This window comes from Halichoerus grypus, chromosome 4 (assembly GCF_964656455.1).
Source record: "Halichoerus grypus chromosome 4, mHalGry1.hap1.1, whole genome shotgun sequence".
Lineage (NCBI taxonomy): Eukaryota > Metazoa > Chordata > Mammalia > Carnivora > Phocidae > Halichoerus > Halichoerus grypus.
The window spans coordinates 54,690,264-54,710,134 of NC_135715.1; the positions used below are offsets into that span (position 1 = coordinate 54,690,264).

General features: G+C 47.4%; 1 protein-coding gene across 7 annotated transcripts in view; it reads right to left on the minus strand.

Annotated features, from left to right (window-relative positions):
* Positions 1–19,871, minus strand: part of LOC144381572 (uncharacterized) — a 62,349-nt gene that overhangs the window by 15,824 nt on the left and 26,654 nt on the right. For 3 of the 7 annotated variants that reach the window (XR_013446952.1, XR_013446953.1, XM_078070339.1), the window contains 2 exons: positions 19,249–19,367; positions 14,780–14,866 (listed from right to left, as the gene is read on the minus strand). Coding sequence is in view for 1 of the 7 variants with exons in the window: in XM_078070339.1 (XP_077926465.1) it covers positions 14,780–14,866; positions 19,249–19,367 (206 nt within the window). In the remaining 6 variants the exon portion in view is untranslated. Of the gene's footprint in view, positions 1–1,128; positions 2,539–14,779; positions 14,867–19,248; positions 19,368–19,871 lie in introns of those variants that run through there. The other 4 variants (XR_013446957.1, XR_013446954.1, XR_013446951.1 and 1 more) reach the window with 3 other exon arrangements.

The following is a 19,871-nucleotide window of genomic DNA, read 5'->3' on the forward strand; positions in this document are numbered from 1 at the left end:
TAGATCACAGACCCCACAGGGCAGAAGCACACCTTTCCCTCTTACTATCCCCAGGACCCAGCATGGAGCCCACACACACTAGGCTCTGAATGAATACTTTATGGATAAATGGAAGAAAGAATAAACGAATAAGTGATCTTATTCTTCCCATTAGGTTATTAATTGTTTGAGTATATATTTTATTTTCTTAGCGTAATCGTGCAAACACAAAGCCTTGCCCACTAAGTCAGCCAGCAAGCATCTGCTCCTCTCAGAGATGTTCAGGAAGCTATGGCCACCTACGTTTTGTTTTTCACCTTATTTTATGCTCACACCTACAAGTACATGTGTATATATCATACAGAAAAATAGTTCTTAGGGTTTCACTCTTTAATATTCCTTTTAGTGTTAGAACCAACTGACTAATGTGACCCCCGGTTGTGGAAGGACCACAGTAAGCAGCAAGCACAGCCAGATTTTTTCCTGCTCAAGCTGTGCTCTCAGCGTGAGATTCTGACAGATTCACTCATCTTCCCTCCTTCCCTCACTGGCGCATTCATTATTCGCTGAATCAAACGCTTGACTTCTAAAGAAATACAGGCACTCCATTAAAAAAAAAGCAAAAAACCAACTTTAAATGGGAAGGAAGGAAGGGAGGGAGGGAGGGAGGGATGGGGGTGAAGGAGGGAGGGGGGAGGGAGGGAGCGAGAGAAAGAAGGAAGGAAGGAGGGAAGGAAGCGGAAAGAAGGAAAGAAGGAAGGAGGAAGGAAGGGAGGAAGGAAGGAAGGGAGGGAAGAAGGAAGGAAGGAAGGAAGGGAGGGAGGGAGGGAGGGAGGGATGGGGTGAAGGAGGGAGGGGGGAGGGAGGGAGCGAGGGAAAGAAGGAAGGAAGGAGGGAAGGAAGCGGAAAGAAGGAAAGAAGGAAGGAGGAAGGAAGGAGGGAGGAAGGAAGGAAGGAGGGAGGGAGGAAGGGAGGAAGGGAGGGAGGGAGGAAGGAAGGAAGGAGGGAGGAAGAAAGGAAGGAAGTAGGAAGGAAGGAAGGAAGGAAGGAAGGAAGGAAGGAAGGAAGGAAAGAAGGAAGAGAAAGGGAAGAGCCTCAGAGGGGAGTGCCGAGTCTGCAGAGCAGCTGAGAGCAGCCCCACTGGGAGCACAGGGTCAGAGCAGGGTGCGGCGGGGTGGGCCAGCAGCAGCTACACCCATTTCCAGGTTATCCGGAGCCTCATCCAGAGATCAGTACCTGGAGAGACACGTCTTGTTTCCATGACAGAGGAATGAGTATAAAAGAATTAGGCAGAGTCTTATCAAATACTCTCATCAAAACATGAATCAGTCTCCTTGCTTCCTGGAAAGACTCCCCATCAGGCAAAAGGTGAGGGAGGACAGTGAGGCTGAGCCCAGCGCAAATGTACAGTCCTTGAACTTTTATCACAGGACAGGAGCACTGGGGCTCTAAGGACGTCATTCTGAAGATTCCTGAGGAGTCCTGGGGTTAGAAACCTAGGAGTTTATAATCCCTCCCACAAGCTTTCACTGTCCCATTGCACCCCCAAGAAAAAGGTATCAACCCTCCCTTGCTCGCTCGCTCTTAACAAGGTGGAATTTATGTGATTTCTTCTCATATCCCACTGCCCTCGCCCTGCAAGCCCTCCATATGCAGCTCTTAGGTGGGTATGCCTTGCACTCCGCAAATTCCCTGCCGTTTATCCTAATTAAGCCCTCCTGACAGATATCAGGACTCCAGTTGAAATCCTCCTACAACATATCCCATTTGTCACTGCTCTAGTCCAGTGGTTCCTCTCTAAGATTCTATTCATCCAACAGACCTGACGTCTGAATAGGAGAAGGAAGGAATATCTGCTCGGGTGGTCATTTGACCTGGATCTGTAATGATTCCAATAGGACTGGGGCAGGAGTCTGCTCAGACCTTCCTTTTTTGTTTCTTGTCTTTTCGTTATCTTTTAAATGTATTGGGGGCTATTAAAAATTTTGTTTTGAAAAAATTGAAATTACAAGAATATCCAAGGCAGCAATTATGAATGCAACCTCACTTTTAAGTCCAAAATGTTCCACCCGAATTGGAATTTCCTGTCAAGTTTCCTCCCTTGAATATTTTTCCTTATAGCTGCATGATTTCCAATTGATTTTATATTTAGTGGTGGTTCCCAGAATTCCTAAGACAATAGACATTTTACCAAAAAAATTTACATGACTAAACGAATCCTCATAATAAGAGAATTATGGCAGTGGAACAGATGTGATTAAAAGTAACCTTTATTACCAGATGAAGGATAGTATAAGACTGACTTTCTGTAGGGCAAGTTTAAGTGACTGCCTTAGTCAAGATACAAATGACGGAAACTCAGACTATTTAAGCAAAATGGCTGTGTGTTGCCTTATGAATCTGGGATATTTATGAATGAATGGATCCGAGCTTCAGGAAGGGCTGGATGCAGGTGCCAAAACAAGGTTGTCAGGACTCTTACACTCAGGATCTTCATTTCTCATCTTGACTTTCCTCTGAAGTTTATTTTATTTTTTTATTTTTTCAAGATTTATTTATCTGAGAGAGAGAGACAGTGGAGTAAGGGTTAGAGGGAGAGGGAGACACAGAATCTCAAGTGGACTCCCCACTAAGCTCAGAGCCCAATGCAAGGCTCCATCTCACAATCCCGAGATCATTACCTGAGCCGAATTCAAGAGTCAGACACTCAACCGAGTCACAAAGGTTCTCCTTTCCTCTGAATTAAAAAAAAAAAAAAGAATTATTCTCTCCTAGTGCAGCAGTGTTCTTCAACAGCTATGAGAAAATGACTATTGGCTGTTCTAGATCACAAGCTCCCAGCTTAGAAACGCCAGTGGGAAGACAATACCAAGAGTGTGTAAATAAATCAATCTCCCAGAAGGATTCTTACTGGCCCTGCTTTTGTCACATGTCCTCTTCTGCAATAAGCATTTTTTGGTAAGAATAAGTGGAGGGAGTTTTTCAGAGCACCACAACCCACTAAAAATGAAAGTCAGAGAAGGGAGGGCGGGGAAGGTGCATGATCTGGAGCTCTCTGCTACGGAACAAGGCAAATGTTACAATTCGGAGGGAGAAGAGCAGTACCCAGAGGACTGGCGTGGAGGTGGCTCAGAGATCACTTGCTGCCTAAATGCACCTCACTCCCTGGCTCTCGTGCTAGAAACTTCAAGTCAGTCCTCTCAAATGCCCCTAGCAGTGACACATACCCTTAGTTGCACAACTCCTTAAAAAACCACCGCCACCCTGAGTGCATTATTAGAGGTGGAGGCGGGGAGAGGAAGAAAAGAGGAAAAAGAAAAGTGTCTGCTGGGCCATCCCGAGGTCCCCCCCCCCCTGAAAGTCACGGTCCTGCAGGGGTCCTTAGCCTGGGCATCCCCAGCACTGTTATGCCCCTGCCCTTCAGAGACCACAACCTGGGACAGCCCAGATCAGAATTCCTGCCCCAAATTTACTTTACAGCCTGAATTGTCTGACCTTGAGGCTGCAGAGAAGACCCCACGCAACCTTGCACAGGATCCTCATGACTGATCTGAGTATCCCTGCCCCTGAGGCCAGGCTGAGGTACTAACACCGTCCCTTCCCAGGGGGTGATGGACTTCCTAGGCGCTGACCCGACTGTGTACACAAGGTGCCTCAAAGACCAGACGAAACGGGTCTCTTGCCCATCAGGCTGCCCTTGTCCACTCAGACTTACTTGCAGGGAGCAGCCAGGGGTCTCTTTCTGCTCTGTTCTCCCTCCTTCCTGTCCTCTCCCAAGACCCCTCGGGTGCCCCTGCCCCATCGGTCCCAGCTCCAATTTGGAGCAACTGTGCCTGACCCTCCAGGTGCCCAGTGGGGCCCCGGGGTCCTTCGGATTCTTTAGCGTGAAGCAGCCTGAAGGAAGTGCTTGTCTTTTTCCTGATGACATTGGCCACTTCTCGTAGCTGAGCCAGGCTAACCATGTTTTCATCCCTTTGCCCCGATGGCTACCCCATTCTTTCAATACTCCACGTGCTGGCAAGTTCTTTACACGCTATCCAGCCACCATCTTTTTCTGGATCTGTCTACAGGGAGCAGAGCAATGGCTCCGCATTTCTGGAGTCATTTTCTCAGGGTGGATCATGTGGGTGAAATGAGGCCAATCAGGTGAATTTCTTTCTTCTGAGGTATCAACTGATTTCTACTCCTCACTTGTCCAGATTATCATCTGGGCAACGTAGAAAGAGAATAATAGTGCATCGTCTAAAACATTTTAGCACATTTTAAAGAATTTTGTTCCTTATTGATGTACCAAACATGTATTGAGTATCTACTATATGCCAGGCCCTCACCGTTTAGTGGTAAACTAAGCAGACGTAATTACTACTATCGTGGCGAATTAACATCGAATTCCCAGTCGCCTTTTAGAACTCCTCAAGAAATCATATGTCAAGGCAGCAAACAGCTAAAACCAGCAGGTAACAGGGGATAAAAGGGGTGTCTTATCTCTGCTGTAAAAAAATTACTTCAATGGTGGCATAACACAATTATTATCATCCAGCTCTGGAGGTCAGAGGTCTAAAATGGGTCTCTCTGGGCTAAACTCAGAGTGTCAGCAGAGCAGTGCTCCTTCTGGAGGCTCTAAGGGAGAACCCATGCTCTTGTCTTTTCCAGATTCTAAAGGCCTCCTGTATTCCTCAGCAGATGGCTTCCTTCCTCCACCTTCAAAGCCAACTATGGTAGGCTGGGTCCTTCCCATGCCGCCATCTCTCCTGTTCCCCTCTCCTACCTCCCTGTTCCACTTTTAAGGACCCTTGCAATTACATGGGGCCTACCGGATAATTCAGGATGATCTCCCTATCTTAACCAGCTGATTAGCAACCTTCTCCCTTACCACAAAATTTAACACACTCATAGGTTCCAGAGACTAGGACATGGACACCTTTGGGTCCTGGGGAGAGTGAAGTCACTGCCTGTGTTTGCCCAGCGTGGCCAGTTCTGTTTGGCAGGTGGGTGTGGAGGACGCGGTGCCCACTGCGGCTGGGAGCGCAGCAGGCCAGGCCTGGCACAGGTGGCTCCCACAGGTGCCTCCTCCCCGAGGACAACACCCTGCCCAAGGCCAAGCCTCCAGAACAGCGCTCCCCCGACCCACTTCCCCCACTCCACATATTATGGAAGGAACAAAACAGAAATCAAATCACTACATTGGAATCTGCGACCTCCTAGCTGTGTGACCTTGGGCAGTACTTAGCTTCCTGAACTTGTGTCCTTATCTATAAAAATGGAAAGAATATAATAAAGATCTGATTGGACTGTCAGTTTTCAATGAGAACATGAATATGAAAGACACCCTGTATTGTATAGCCGTAAACACATGTTTGTCATTCCCATAGGGAGACGGGACCTAGCCTTCTGCACCCTTGTTCCAGGCAGGACCTGGGAGACAAGAGTCACAGTCATAAGCTACCTGGATGAAGAAGTCCCTGCCCACCTTTGCCATCTCATCTGCCACCCTCCCGACAGGTGCCACCTACCAGCTCACCATTCCCTCGTAGCGCCCAGAGACATGATGGTGGCTAACAGTCGTGGAGGAAGTTAGAAAGGAGGTTGGAGCTGCAACACTGAGACAAAGATAAAGACACGAGATTGTGTTGTGAGAGGAACCATCCTGGAGCCCTGGCAAAGGGAGTGTGGCCTCAAACTGCGGAGAGTCAAACTCCCCAACCCCCTGGGGGGCAAGGGAGCCCTGGGACAGAGGGTTTGCACAGAGGACTGCTGCTTTAGGTTTAGGACAGTGGGTGCCAGATGCAAGAGAGCGTTCCCACTCCCCTCATTGCCCCCTCCCTGCACCCCATCCCCAGGAGGCCAGGAACCACCGCTGGGGAGTATGGGAGGAGCTGAGCAAGAAGGAGAAAGAAGGGATCCTCTCTCTGCCCTGCCCAGGCAGCCAGCCCCCTCCAGAGCAGAGACAGAAAGACTGGAATATCCACCGGCGTATGAGAGCGCACATCCTGACTTAGATGTGAAAATGACTCTACAACTTTCCTCAGAGCACCCGGGGAAGTCTGGAGATGTTTCCTCCAGATGCATGGGGCTATGGGGGAGAAAAACAAAGCTGCTTTGTGACTACAGCCCAGGAATTTGTGACTCAGTGTATTGATGTTCTCATTATATGTTTGCTGAGCACTACTGAACATTATTCCAAGAATTCACTTTTATTAAATCTTTACAGTCTTACAACAACTATATAATATATAATTCCCATGCTACCGATGAGGACACAGACACAGAGTAGCTAAGTAACTTATCCAAAATCCACAGAGGTTGGGTTTGAACCCAGATTCATCCTTCAAGCCTTAGCTAGAGCTCTCTCCCTGGGCCATCTTGGATCTCTCCAGGATCCCATAGCCCCTCACCTGTCACGCTGAATTGTGGTTGCCTGTCTGGTGCTGATGTTTCCAGTTGCGATGGCCTTCTCTGGGACAAGGGCTAAATCTCTGTCATTTGTGTGGGGCAGGACCAAAGCGCAGAACATCCTGCCTCAGCTCACGCCTGTCCCGTCTGGAGACGAGCTGACAAGAGCTCTGCAGGGAACTCTGGCTCTACCCACTGGCGCTCTGCCTTGACCTAGCTGGCCCTTGGGACTCGTGAGCCACAGAGCTGAAAGCAGGGACAGGGACAAGCAGAATCAGACTGAAGGCAAGTCCCAAGGAAGAGGTTTTCAGGGAATTGGGAAGAGGTACGGAACAACTGTGGGGTGTGGAGGAGAGAGAAGAGGGTGTTCAGAGATAAGGACCAGAATCCCACTTAGGGATGTCCAAGAATCACATATATACACATTTCCTTGAAATTACATTTTTGGTGGCTAGAATGTGGCTTTTGTTGTGGCGATTTATTTTATTCAGTTTGTTTTTAGCACTGCTCTGAGACTGAACTGTGTCTTGGTTTCCCAGCCTAAGGAATATCTATATTCCTGGAACCTGGTCTCTGATGCATAGTAGGTGTTCGGTAAATAATCGTTGAATTGAATGGAAAAGAAATTGCAAAGTATCCTGTAGCTCTTAGTCATCTGCCTGCTTCTGAGGGTGAACGTGTACTCGGGGAGGGGCTGGCAAAGCAGTCACAGAAATAAACATCGAAGGGCAGCCTTTGGGCAACTTGACCTCAGCTAAAAACCCCAAAACCATTGGTGTATGGTTCATGGTTTGGGTGGTGCAGCTGACAAGAGCCTGGACTACTGCTCAAAATATCAGAGCTTGGGCAGAACATGTGAATGCAAGGTACCCCTGACCCCCTAGGGCTCAGATGAACAGTTGCTTCTCGGGGTGTGAGTCAGAGGTGAAAGCTGGAGATTTGACATAGTCCTGGCCTTGTCTATCACCTCAGCTTGGTTAGAGGGTGTCCTTCCAGCCCTTCTCAATTAAACTCTATTTACCATTTTCTACTTAGGTGACCTTTGACAATATCCACGCTTTGAAATGGTCTGCCCAAAGGATTTCGAAAGGTCAACATCTTGTATTGGATATTTTATAAAAGGGCCCTTCTTTTCTACATGTGGAACCCAGCTGGGTGGAAGTTTTTTGCTCGAGAAGCTAACCCTGAAATACCCATCTAACACATAATCAATTCAAGACTGGTCCTCGGTTTTCTCCCGCTTCCTTGGGGGGATTCCTCTGACACTATGGAGCAGAGGGGGCTGTGAGAGGGGTTGATGCCCTTTGTGCCGAGAGTTTAGTTCAAAGTCTTCTCATTGCCAGCCTTGAAGGGAAGGAAGGCAGAGAGGAGAGAGTCTCAGTTTACAGCTGGACGGTTGTGGCCTCAAGAATAAATGTGAACTAGCCAAGACTCTCTAATGAGGACCAGAGGCGGCCTGCTCAGATAGCGTCACTTCTGTGGGTCTTCAGCACAGCCCCGGTCCACAAGGAAGTTAGCAACTTCCAACTAAACTCTCCCTTGTCACCATGCCAAGTGCTACAAAAGAAATGCCTCAAGGCAGAATAGCCCAGTAGGACAAATTAGAAAGGAAGAAATGAGACCTCAGGCTTTCCAGGCCCCTTGAGGACAACAATTCCTTCTCTTCTGCACGTTTTCAAGAATTCCAGGACTGCGAGCTTACTCCTTACAACTAGACCAGCAAGGCTTCGTAAACACAAACAACAGAGAAACACATGAACAGGCACTTTGTTGACTTTTATCAGAATGGTTTTAAATGTTTGATACAGATGATAAGAAACAGGGATTTGGTTTTCCAACTGGTGTAATTTCAGGAGTTTGAAGTCTACTTTTCTGCTGGATGTAGTTCTTAATGCAACATGGTACCTGTTGAGGCAGAGATTAATAGGTACCTGCCTCGGTATAAATTACGGCAGCCATCCCATGCCTGGGGAGAGCTCCAGGTCACCTCAAGGGGAATCATTATCCCCTCCCCACACTGAGAATCGTATCTGGGGTCTCTTCTTAGTTATGTAAGTTACACACATCGACCCAGAAAGCATCTGCTGCCCAGAGGGAAGGGGACAGTGGTACCTCTGTGGTCAGTCAGACACAGGGCTCTGAACAACAAAGACCAAATGATATGACCGGCGCTTCCCTAGGGACACAGTGAGCCAGCTTTCATATTTCACCACAGCAGGCAAAATGGCAAATGTGACAGCATGCTTCAAAATGGTGCTCAGCAGGAAAGCCAGGGAAGTGTGGGTGAGGATGTGGGCTCAGCCCAAGGGTGGAAGGGTGTTCAGTCAGGCTGGGGGCACCCCTGGTATCAACAGGGTTCTGGAGCTAACCCTCCCAGGACCCAGCCACCCTGCACAGCCGCCCTGCTTGGGGCATACGAGTGAGCACAGACGTGTGCACTGAAGAACATGGGCAGCCCATATAGTACACCTTGGCTGAGCACGGCTCCGAACGAGGAGTGGGGCTGCCATCTTTCCAGTCACCCCTGAAGCCTGTGCAGGATGAGGACCAGCCTGGAACCATCTCTGTGGAGACTCAAACCATGCAAGACTCGTCTCCAACAGCGACACCATGTGGCAGCCAATGCAACTGCGAGAGTGTCCATTTAAGGTCTCTTGCTCCAGTCTGCAGACCCAGGACTGAAGCCCTTCGGTCTCTTTACATAAGGCCCTGGGATCTTTAACCCTGTGCCCCAAGCTTATGCAGAAGCTCCCATCAGTTACATTCATTTCCATCTCTCTCACAATTGCTATGTGTGTAAGCTCGTGAATGGCTTGTCTCTGTACTGATTTATGGGTTACTTGTATTGCATTTCTGGCTTCTCAGTGTCAGGGCTACCCTCAAGTGGCCCCAGTTTTACAGAAGGTCTCATGGCATCTCTCTAGGGCAGCCAGCAGCAACGGGATACACACTGCTGGAAAAGTACTGTTCCTCTCCTGACCGGGTGGCAAAGGACCCAATATCCCCAGGACCCCACTGGATACTAGGTACTATCAGACCTCTTCTCTTCAGCCCTGTGACCACCTACGTGGCCTGAGGTGATACGAAACTGTGAGCCCCAAGTCTGCTCTTTGGCTGAAGGTTCTCATGTTTCTCTCCACAGCGTCTCAGGAGGACCGCAGATGTCTTTTGCTGCTTTCTAGCATCTTCCTGGGATGATGTGTGTCTGTGCAAAGAGGGAAACTGGTCCTGGTTCACTTGGGGACCAGGAAATCAGGTTTCAATCAGAGAAGCATGAAGACAAATGTCACCACCTTTCTTCCCTAACGTGGCACAAAGTGCCCAAGAAGAGACCAAGTGGGCTGGGCTAGCCTTCAGTATTTTTTATATTTCTCAGTTATGCAGGGAAGCCACTTAATGGTGAGTTTTAAGTGGGGAGAAGGAAATGGATCTGGCAAATTAAATGGAAAACTATCTGAAGTAAGATGAAGGCAATGCTCTACAATTTGCCCCCCTGCCTCAGGTCATAGACCTAGGGCTTTCCACTCTATTGTAGTGTGTCCCGCCCTTAACCCAAAAACTCAGAGACAATGCGCACCAGGTATGTCCCAGCAGATCATATGAATATAAGATCATTCAGACCTGGCCACCTGTCTTAGCCTGGATTTCCCAGAAAGGAGAATCTGAGGCAGAGGGCTCATAGGATTCAAAAGTTCACTAGGGAATATAATCCCCTAAAGATCACAGGGAGCAGGAGTGAGGAAGAAGGGGAGGAAAGCAGAGAAGGAAGGAGAACCAATCCAAGGAAGCTAGTCACTGAGCTGCCTACCTCCACTAAGTGCAAATGCTGGCTACATATGTGGGCATCCGTTCACAATATATTTCTTTAATACTCATTAAACCCCAGGTATTACGCAAAAAGCTGTAGAGTCGGTGCCTGTCCTCACCGCATAGTGGGTGGGGAGGGAGTAATTAACCCACCAGCTCTTGCCTCCCATTGGCTGAAGGTTCACTCCCACAGGACTCCCCCTGCCCCCACCCACTTCCAGCTTGCACATGGTGGGCATCAGGCAGGTCTCATGGAGGCATCCACCGAGGTGCCCGAGCGGGGAGATGAGAGGTGACCAGTGTGCACATAGACAAAGCACTGTTGGGCCCATGGGAAGTCAACTGGAGCCCAGGTGCCGGGGGCTTGTCCACTGGGACAAGAGACGGGCAAGGCCAAGAGGATGGGAAACACCAGCCATGGGAAGAGTGGGGAGGACAGGATGGGAGCGGCTATCTGCAGCTGCACACTGGGGCACCTCGAGCCCAGTGTCTCGGCCACAGCCCGCACCACGTGAAAGAGCCAGACGCTCGGAGGCAGATGGAAGGGACAGTAAGCACATTCTAAGTCTGGGGAGTGAATGGCATTTCACAGGCCTCCGGGGCTTCTCAGAAGGTGCTATGCTCTGATTCATAGTCCATGTCCTCCACCATGGGGACCCAGCGAGATCACAGTTCCCTCCTCCTGGGGAGGCAGTCAACAATGAAGCCTCACCAGTTTGCAGGCAGCCTGTGTTCCGGTCCCAGGCCTGCCACCTCCTGGCTTTGTCACCTTCTGCAAGCTTCTGTGACCCTCCCAAACAACCTCAGCCTCGGTTTCTTTATCCGAAGAAGGGGAAGTTGAAAAATAAATAAATAAATAAATAAATAAAAGGGGAAATCAATATATCCAATGAGATCATTCAATGCCATGGTTAGCCCATAGTCTGGCACAAAATAAATTCTCCATAAATAGAAGCTTCTGTGGTTATTGCGCCACCAAACTCTGTGCCCCCAGGAGTATCGTGTTTCTCTGGGAAAACAGGATGGTTTGACACTCAGAGAGGGCTCTAAATCCTTAAATATATCAACTGCTTCTATTTTAACACTGCTATGAGCAAATAAAAAAACTTGGCAAAATCACCTGAAACAAAAATATAATCAAGTAGTAAAATTAGCACCACATGTTTCCTTCTTCACTCCAGGGCCCCCGGTGCTCACCAGCACCCCCAAGAGTGAGTCAGTTCTGGCAGAAGAGAAATGAACTCATCCTGAAAGAGAATCTCTTATTCTTTACCCCACTAATCCTTTTCTTTCAGACTCAGTGTTTCAGCCTCAAGGAGGACGCTTGTGAATGACTACGTAGGCTTATGACATGGCCCCGTGTGTTTATAACTTGTCATAAGCTGATGTACCTACTTCTTGACACTCAACGGTCCCACTCTGCGTTGATTTTTGAGTGCCTGGGACTCTTCTTAAGGCTTTTTTCTTGTTTCAGTGATAGAGGAGTGATAGCAGTGACAGAGGGTATTATCAGTGATGAGTTCATCACTCCGTTAGCCTCCCCCGGACGTCTACACAGCCCTGAATTTGTGCCAGGCCCTTGGGGATACAGAGGTGGCTCTCTAGGGGAACACACCCCACAACAGGTGAGCCCAGAGGCTCAGGTGTGTGTTCAGTAGATACTCACTGAGCACTTATCAAGCCCAAGCACTGTGATAGGAGCCATAGACTCCGTGCCTGCCCTCAGGGCGCTTGTGAGCTAGAGGGAGAGACTGACAAATAACAGATGATTGCAATGTAAGGAGACGGGCAGTGCACGTGGAGGAACGTGCCCCTGTGCCCTTTCTAGAAATCTACTCCAGGAGCCCGCACCCGGCTGCACTACAGCTAAGCCACTCCACGTTCAGTTCATCTCAACTTTTCAGGCTCTGGATATCCGTTCAGACCATTCTTCTCTCTTGGATGAGACTTTTATGTTTATCAAATAGGGCAAAGACTATTTTTTTAAGGGGTTGATAAACACTCCTCTACACGAGACTTTCCTGTCTGGCTAAAAGCCACCAGCCTGGATTACCAAAATGTCTCAGAGCTCAGGGCCTAAGAGAGGGAGAAAGTTCCTCTCACTCCATAAAAGGCCCGCCTAGCAAATTCCCATTTCCAGGCCCCAGACTGCCTCTTCCCAGGTGAAAAGTCCACTCCCTTCAGTGGAGACCCCTCCTCCCTGTCAAGCCTTTCTCAGGCTAATTAATACCCGTGCAGTGGCTGAGATGAGCGGTATATATCTCTATCTCCCTAAATTACCAAAAATCACCCCAAAATGGTCAGCTCCTTTTTTAATTTTATAAAGTCTTTATGGATACATATAGAAAATTGCAGGGGCGCCTGAGTGGCTCAGTCGTTAAGGGTCTGCCTTCAGCTCAGGCCATGATCTCAGGATCCTGGGATCGAGCCCCACATCAGATTCCCTGCTCAGCAGGAAGCCTGCTTCTCCCTCTCCCGCTCCCCTTGCTTGTGTTCCCTCTCTCGCTGTCTCTCTGTCAAATAAATAAGTTCGGGTGGGCTTTCCTAAAAGAGAACAGTTTCTATCAAAGCTATAGTCAAGACCCTACCTTTTGCATGACTGAAAACCATTGAGAGTGCAGAAATGATCTTTTCCCCACCTTTGACCCCTCCCAAAAGGGTTCCAAAGAACAGCCATTAAATTGCACTTTCCCCCAGAGGGCTCTGAAAGAAGGGTGCTTCTTCCCAGCACATGGCCAAGGACGGGGAGCTTCATGATCAGCCCAAATCCCATCTCTGCCCAGCTTTTTGTGCCCGCTCCAAGGGCCACATTTGATATTTGTCATCTACTCTTTTGTATGCCACACCATCACACTTGCCCTGGACCCGATGGCCGTCTAAGGCTCAGACAAAATCATTGACTCCACAGGCCTCCTAAACATCAACTTTGGTGTCAGACACTGGGTTAGGAGCTAGGAACACAAAGGTAAATATGTCCGGGATAGCTAGCTGACCGCCACATTTTTTGTGTGTGTCCTCTCCTCCCAGCCCCCCCCACCCCGGCCCCTTCATAAAGTTGTCACAGAGAACTGACTTCCTAACCCGGAACAATGTCTTCCCCGTGCTCCTGCATTTACATGGGACTATGTGACCATTTCTCAACTATGGAAAGTGAGCAGAAGTAATGTGTGTCATTTTGGAGCCAAAACGTTAAGAAGTACGGCTTCCTCACCCTCTCTTCCCTTATCCAGTGGCTGGATACAGGATTCTCAAGACTTAAGGCATGGAAGATCCATATAAAGGCAGGAGTCAGAGTCCCTGGATAGCCACATAGAGGAAAACCACCCATCAACCAGGAGTATCTATTATGTGATTGAGAAATGAATGTCTGCTGTGTTAAGCCACTAAAACATGGGAGATCGTTACAGCAGGTGACATCCCTCTAACTCTTACAATGAACAAGATATAGGCTCTATCCCCAAGATGCTAATATATCAGAATGTTTAGACTTGCATTTTAGAAATCTCTTTCCAGCAACGGGAGGGAGAAGAGACCGAAGTGAGACCAGTTCAGAAAGAAGTCTGGTATATAATTTTATATATATATATTTTAAATGCATGGTAATATATTTTTATAATTACATTGTATATATATCAGCTATTATTTTCATTTTTACAGGCCCAGCATTTCCCCCTTCTTGTAACAACACCCTAATTTTCCTCGATCCAGGTAGTTTAAGTGGGACTGAGTCACCATTGTCCTAAAGGTTGGTTTGGACAATCAGAGCCAACCAGTGCTATACTGAGACTTTTTCTAGAAGAGAGAGAAAGGCATTCTCTTTTTTTGTTGGGTTACTGACAGGGTAAATAGTGGGACTAGGGCTCAAGGCAGACATCTTGCCTCTATTGGGGGAGAAATTGCTGAGTGGAATGGTGGAGGAAGAAAGAGTTAAAACAGTCTGTGATCCATTTCTCCCCCAATGACTAGAGGGACCCCTAGGGAAGAAAAAGTAATCGGCATGGCCTAGTCTCTCTGTAAATGTGTTAACTGACCTCCTGATAATTGTTAACAACGTTTCAGGAAGAAAAGTCCTTATCTATGGAATTATCTTAGCAGGATGTCCCTGGTTTTGGCTTGCTTGTGGTAAACGACTCTAGAATCTACGGATATCTGAGGCATGGCTCCCTGGAAAATGTCACATAAGCTCAGTAATGATCTTGATGTAAAATGGAGACATTCATAACATGAACGCTCCCTGCCATGTAGGATGGGTATAAATATTACTTATAGACCTCGTTTTACTAAAAGCATGTCTTAAGCAGGAAGGAAGGACCTGGGGAGCCACATGGGATGTCCACATGGGATGCTTTTCTGTGTATTCATTTATCTATTACTGTGTAACAAATTCCCTCAAAATGTAGTGGTTTAAAACATCATATTATTATCTCTGATGTTCTCTGTGGGCCAGGAAGTTGGGCAGGGTGCAACAGGGTCAACATATCTCTGCTCCATAAAGTCTTATGGGATGCGGGGTGGGCAGCACCGCTGGGAGGATTCAAAAACTGGAGGGGAATTTAGTGGCTAGTGCTGGAATCACCTGGAGCCTCATTCACTCACCTACCTGAAGATCTGTGCTGTCTGGGGAATCAGCCGTCACCAACGTGGGGTTCCCCTCCATAGCTTGCTCGGCTTCCTCGTGGCTTGATGGCTGGGTTCCAAGAGAAAGCATCCCAAGAGGAATAGACAGAAGCCATATCACCTTTTATGACCTAGACTCAAAAGTCATATAGCAGGGGCACCTGGGTGGTTCAGTTGGTTAAGGGTCTGCCTTCGGCCCAGGTCATGATCCCAGGGTCCTGGGATTGAGCTCTCATCGAGCTCCCTGCTCAGGGGGGAGTCTGCTTGTCCCTCTGCCTCTGCCCCTTCCCCCTGCTTGTGCTCACTCTCTCTCTCCCCCAAGCGCGCGTTCTCTCTCACTCACATAAATAAATAAAATCTTAAAAAAAAAAAAAAAAGATGATACAGCATCACTTTGCAACATTCACAAGCCTGTCTGGATGCAATAAAAGGGAATCTAGACTCCACCCCTTGAGGGGAAAAGTGACAAAGTCATATCACAAGGGCAGCATGGAAAATGGGAGGTCTGATTATAGCCTTCTTGAAAAAATGCAATTTGCTTATGCTGTTTGATTATATTTTTTAAATCACTAGTAAAGATTACTCATCAAGGTAAGATCTCTGATTTGACAGAGGAAATCAGAGCCAAGAGGTGATGAACCAGAGAGAGCCATGATGACCGTGTTTGTGCTGTCTATTTGGCTATGTTTGAAGGTGAAATCATTCTTGGGCTGCCCAACTGCATGAGCCAAAAATGTCCTCCTTTTTTATTTAAGCTGGTTTGAGTTTTCCTTCACTTGGAATCAAAAGATTTCAAAATAACATAGTGTGTATGTATTATTTACCACTTTGTTCAGTGGTATTTTAGGCTGCTTATAAAAATACACACATACTATGCAGCAAGATAAAAATGTTTTTTAAAAACTGAGGAAATTAAGCCCAAGAGAAAACAACAATAGAAAAACATGTTTAGTTAAAATAAGGATGAGGTTGGAACTCACAAGTCATGCTGCAAGATCATGAACACTTAATAGAAGGAGGGGAGAGCAGCTAAGAAATTGTGGAAATAATACAGGTGAGGGTGGGAAGGGACATGAGCGGATGGATCCGTTAGGGTTTGTTGACTGACTAAATGTGAAGAATAAAGGAAAGAGTAGGGTACAGTAGAAGTCTGAGAAAGTTCTTATGTTTCTGGCTTAGGTGACTGGGGCAGACAGAAGTACGACTCACCGAGATAGGGATATCCCAAGGAAAAAATGAGTCTGGGGGAGGGTTACTTGGAAGTAAGCCGTTCTTTCTGGACGCTTTGAGTATAAGGTATCATGAGCATGCAACATGGGGTTGTAAGTGGGCAGCTGGTTTTTTAGGACAACAAATGGGGAAGAGCTCTGAACTAGAGATAGTGATTTAGTTAACTATATGTATTTTTTTAAGATTTATAATGGGCAAGGCACTGTGCGAATTACTGGAGATAACTATGGAGAAGCCCAATAGGCAAGATTTGTGTCCTCAGGGAGCTCGCGTTCCAGCAAGCATCAACAGCAGATACGTGACGCCTGAGGTCACGGGTGTGCACCAAGTCTCCCGGGGAACGTCGTCTGGGACAAGCTGAGGAAAAGGTCACACAGAGGAGACTGAGGAAGACGGCCAGGGAAGTAGAAGCCAAACCAGAAGGGATGGTCTAAATGCCACCCGGGAGAGAGGACGTGCACTGTGTACAAAAGGACTTAGTAAAACCCAGTGTAAATATGTTGTATTATTTATTATTACCATTTGTGGCTCTCCTCTCCCTCTGCCTTTTCTCTTTTCCTCTTTTAGGTACTTGCCTTACTGAAGTTTCTTGAGGGCCGGGACATTTTTCACCATGGTAGCCTGGCTAGCGTCCAGCATTATACCTGGTCAGTGCTTGGGGAGGTAGCATGTCTACTAATTATCATGTGTGTGAGCGTGTGTGTGCTTCTGCGCACATGCAGCACGTGTGGCCGTGCCTGGTCTCCCTAACCTGGGCCAGCCCTTCAAGGACCGGGGCTGGACAGGGCCTTGGGTTCTTGGTCATCAGACCTCCGTTCAGTCTCTCCCATGTTAAGTCACTCGATCAACATGCATTGAACGGAAATTTCTCCCCTGTTCCAGCGGCTAAGCATTCATGTCTGATCTCTGAGCATAAATGTACTGCCTGTAGGGAAACAATTTGTTTTCTTCTCTCCGATCCCTGTTGTTCCTTTGCACAATGTGTTCTCACAGGGCTGTTTTTATTCCAGTGTTGGAATAAAGGTTTCCAAGGTTAGTAAGCAGGGCACTTAGCCTCACCAAGCCCCAAACAAACCAGGTCTGCTGGGATCTGAAAAGGCAGCCCTAGCAACAGAATTTGGGACCAGAAGGACCTAAGAGATCATCTAGAGATGGTGCAAGTCTAGTCCCGCCCCTCTCTTACAAGCAGCAGAACAAATACTGAGAGAATTTCCAAAACTTGTCCAAGGACACAGCTAATTAATGGCAGAGCTGGGATTAGACCCAAGTTCCCAGACTCCCAGGACTTTGATCCTTGCACTGTACACAAGGTTTTCTCTTTGAGTTTTACCTATAAACCTAGAGGACTTTGCCCTAAGCTATTCTTCCTATCACATAGGATTTGAATAAGGCTGCAGAGGGATGGCTGGTAGCCTGTTCTTGGGGTGCGCCCAAACAGAAGCACAAGTGAGGGCTCATCATAGCACCTCGTGGCATTCCACCTTGCACTTCCGTAACATATATACTAGTGTTTCTATGCAACATTCACATGGCATAACGTTTGCGAAGACCGGAGACTAGAAGTTTCTCCAGACTCTTTTTGCAAGACCTTCAGACTGCCACCTCTCTTTAACTGGCTGTCACTAGAATGGCAGGGCGAGGGAAAATATCGTTAACAAATCCAATAAACCAAACCACTTGAAAATGGTCACCGGCTCCCATTTACATCTCACTCGAAGCCCTAATCTTCTATCTGTGACATTAGAATCCTCTCCAGTGGCAACTAATTGTGGTGTCGCAAACAAAGGATTATAACTCTTTGAGGAAGACGCAGTGGAGAGGAAAGATCCTGTTTCCACGTCAGTGTTTCTGGCAAATTTGTTCTTCAAGACACAAAACAGAGCATCCTCTCGATTCTCACATTTAATAAAAACAATAATACCTAATACCTTTTGAGTCTCTTGGTGAATACTTTTTCACATATGTGACCCCAATTAATGTTTGTAACAATCTTTCAAAACAGAAATGATTCATAATTCACCACAGTGGAAAAGCCGACTTAGAAAGGTTAAATAAATTGCCCAGTGTTGTTACAGATGGTGCGTGGCCACGCCAACACTTCCTACGAGAGAGCGGAGGGATTAAATGCGATATTCAAAATATGAAATATGATATGGACAAATTCCATAACCTTATAGGTTCTTAAAGAAACCACAGATGTCAGATAAAAATGTATCATGCCTTGGGGCGCCTCGGTGACGCAGGCGGCTAAGCGTCCGACTCTTGGTTTCGGCTCAGGTCATGGTCTCAGGGTCCTGGGATGGAGCCCCATGTTGGGCTCTGCATTCTGTGCTCAGTCTGCTTGAGACTCTCTATCCCTCCCCCTGCCCCTCCTGCTGTGCTCTCTCTCTCAATCTCTAAAATAGAGAAATAAATCTTTAAAAAAAAAAAGTTATCGTCCCTTTTACAGACAAAGCTCCCAAGACCTGAAGAAGTTAAGGGACTCTTTCCCAAATTCCCAGAGCCAGCAAGTAGCAGAAGAATAAACTCCTCATCTCTTATTCATGCTCTAGCACACTGATCTGTAAGGTAATAATCTCAATTATGACCAAGCATTCAATAGGTGCCAGGGACAGTTCTGGGCACATCATTTATCTCATTGAATCCTTGCAATAATCTTGTCCTGGACAACTATTACAATCCCCATCTTATAAACAAAGAAACTCAGGCCAAGAGAAATGGAAAGTTAGAATACACCAGAGCCTAAATGCAAAGCCAAGTCTCCCCACACTGGCTTGTTCCCTTTGTCTAGTTCAAATTATGTACCCCCCAAAAAATTGAAAGGCTTTGAATCACCTTTATCATCAAAAAAATGGGGGGGGCCTGGGTGGCTCAGTCGGTTAGGTGTCTGCCTTCGGCTCAGGTCATAATCCCAGGGTCCTGGGATGGAGCCCCACGTCTGGCTCCCTGCTTAGCAGGGAGTCTGCTTCTCCCTCTACCCCTCCCCCGGCTCATGATCTCTCTCTCTCTCACTCTCTCAAATAAATAAATAAAATCTTTTTTAAAAAAAAGATTTTCCACCTACCTATCACTGTGCTTCAAATTTCCCCTATCTGATTCATTCCTTCAAAATGATATTATGGAAGAGACTGCTAATTGTCCACCAGTTTCCACGTTCCCCTCCATATTACCTAGCCCCCCTTCCCTGCAGTTAGCAGTGGAATGTGAAGAGTGGACACATACCATGCTGGCGTAAGTCCCAAGACCACGGGTGTGTCTCCCTTGCACACTTTTCCTTTCTTGCTGGCTGGACATTGGCAAGGAGGCAACCAAACTTGAACCACGCAGATGAGGGCCACACCCTAGGGGATGGCAGACAAGTGAAACGAAAGAAGTGTAAATCCTTGAATGACTGCGTGGAGCAAACCCACATGCCAATCTGGGATATTTACCTCATACCATTATCTGAGAAAGAAATTAAATTCTATCCTCCAGCCACCAAATTATTGAGCAATAATAAATATCCATTGTTTCAAGCCGCTGAGTCATACTGTCACGCAGCAATATCTGCTGATGCGAGTAGCATGGGCAACTTCTCTCAGGCCTTTCCATGGTTCTGGCAACAGGAAATGGCAGACCAGGTTAAATATTCTATCGAGAGAAGAGTGAGTTGCTGACAGAATCAAGAGAAGGCTGGAGAGGCAGCCTCTGGAAAATAGGCAGGAGAAAGGGACGTTGGGCAACTGAACCCAGGGCCCAAAATTACACCCCAGCAACCACCTGGAGACACACTCGGTCACTGGGGTGACCGTGGCCATGGCCGCTCTGGAATCCATGGTTGCTGCTGCTGGAACAAAGTCCCACCC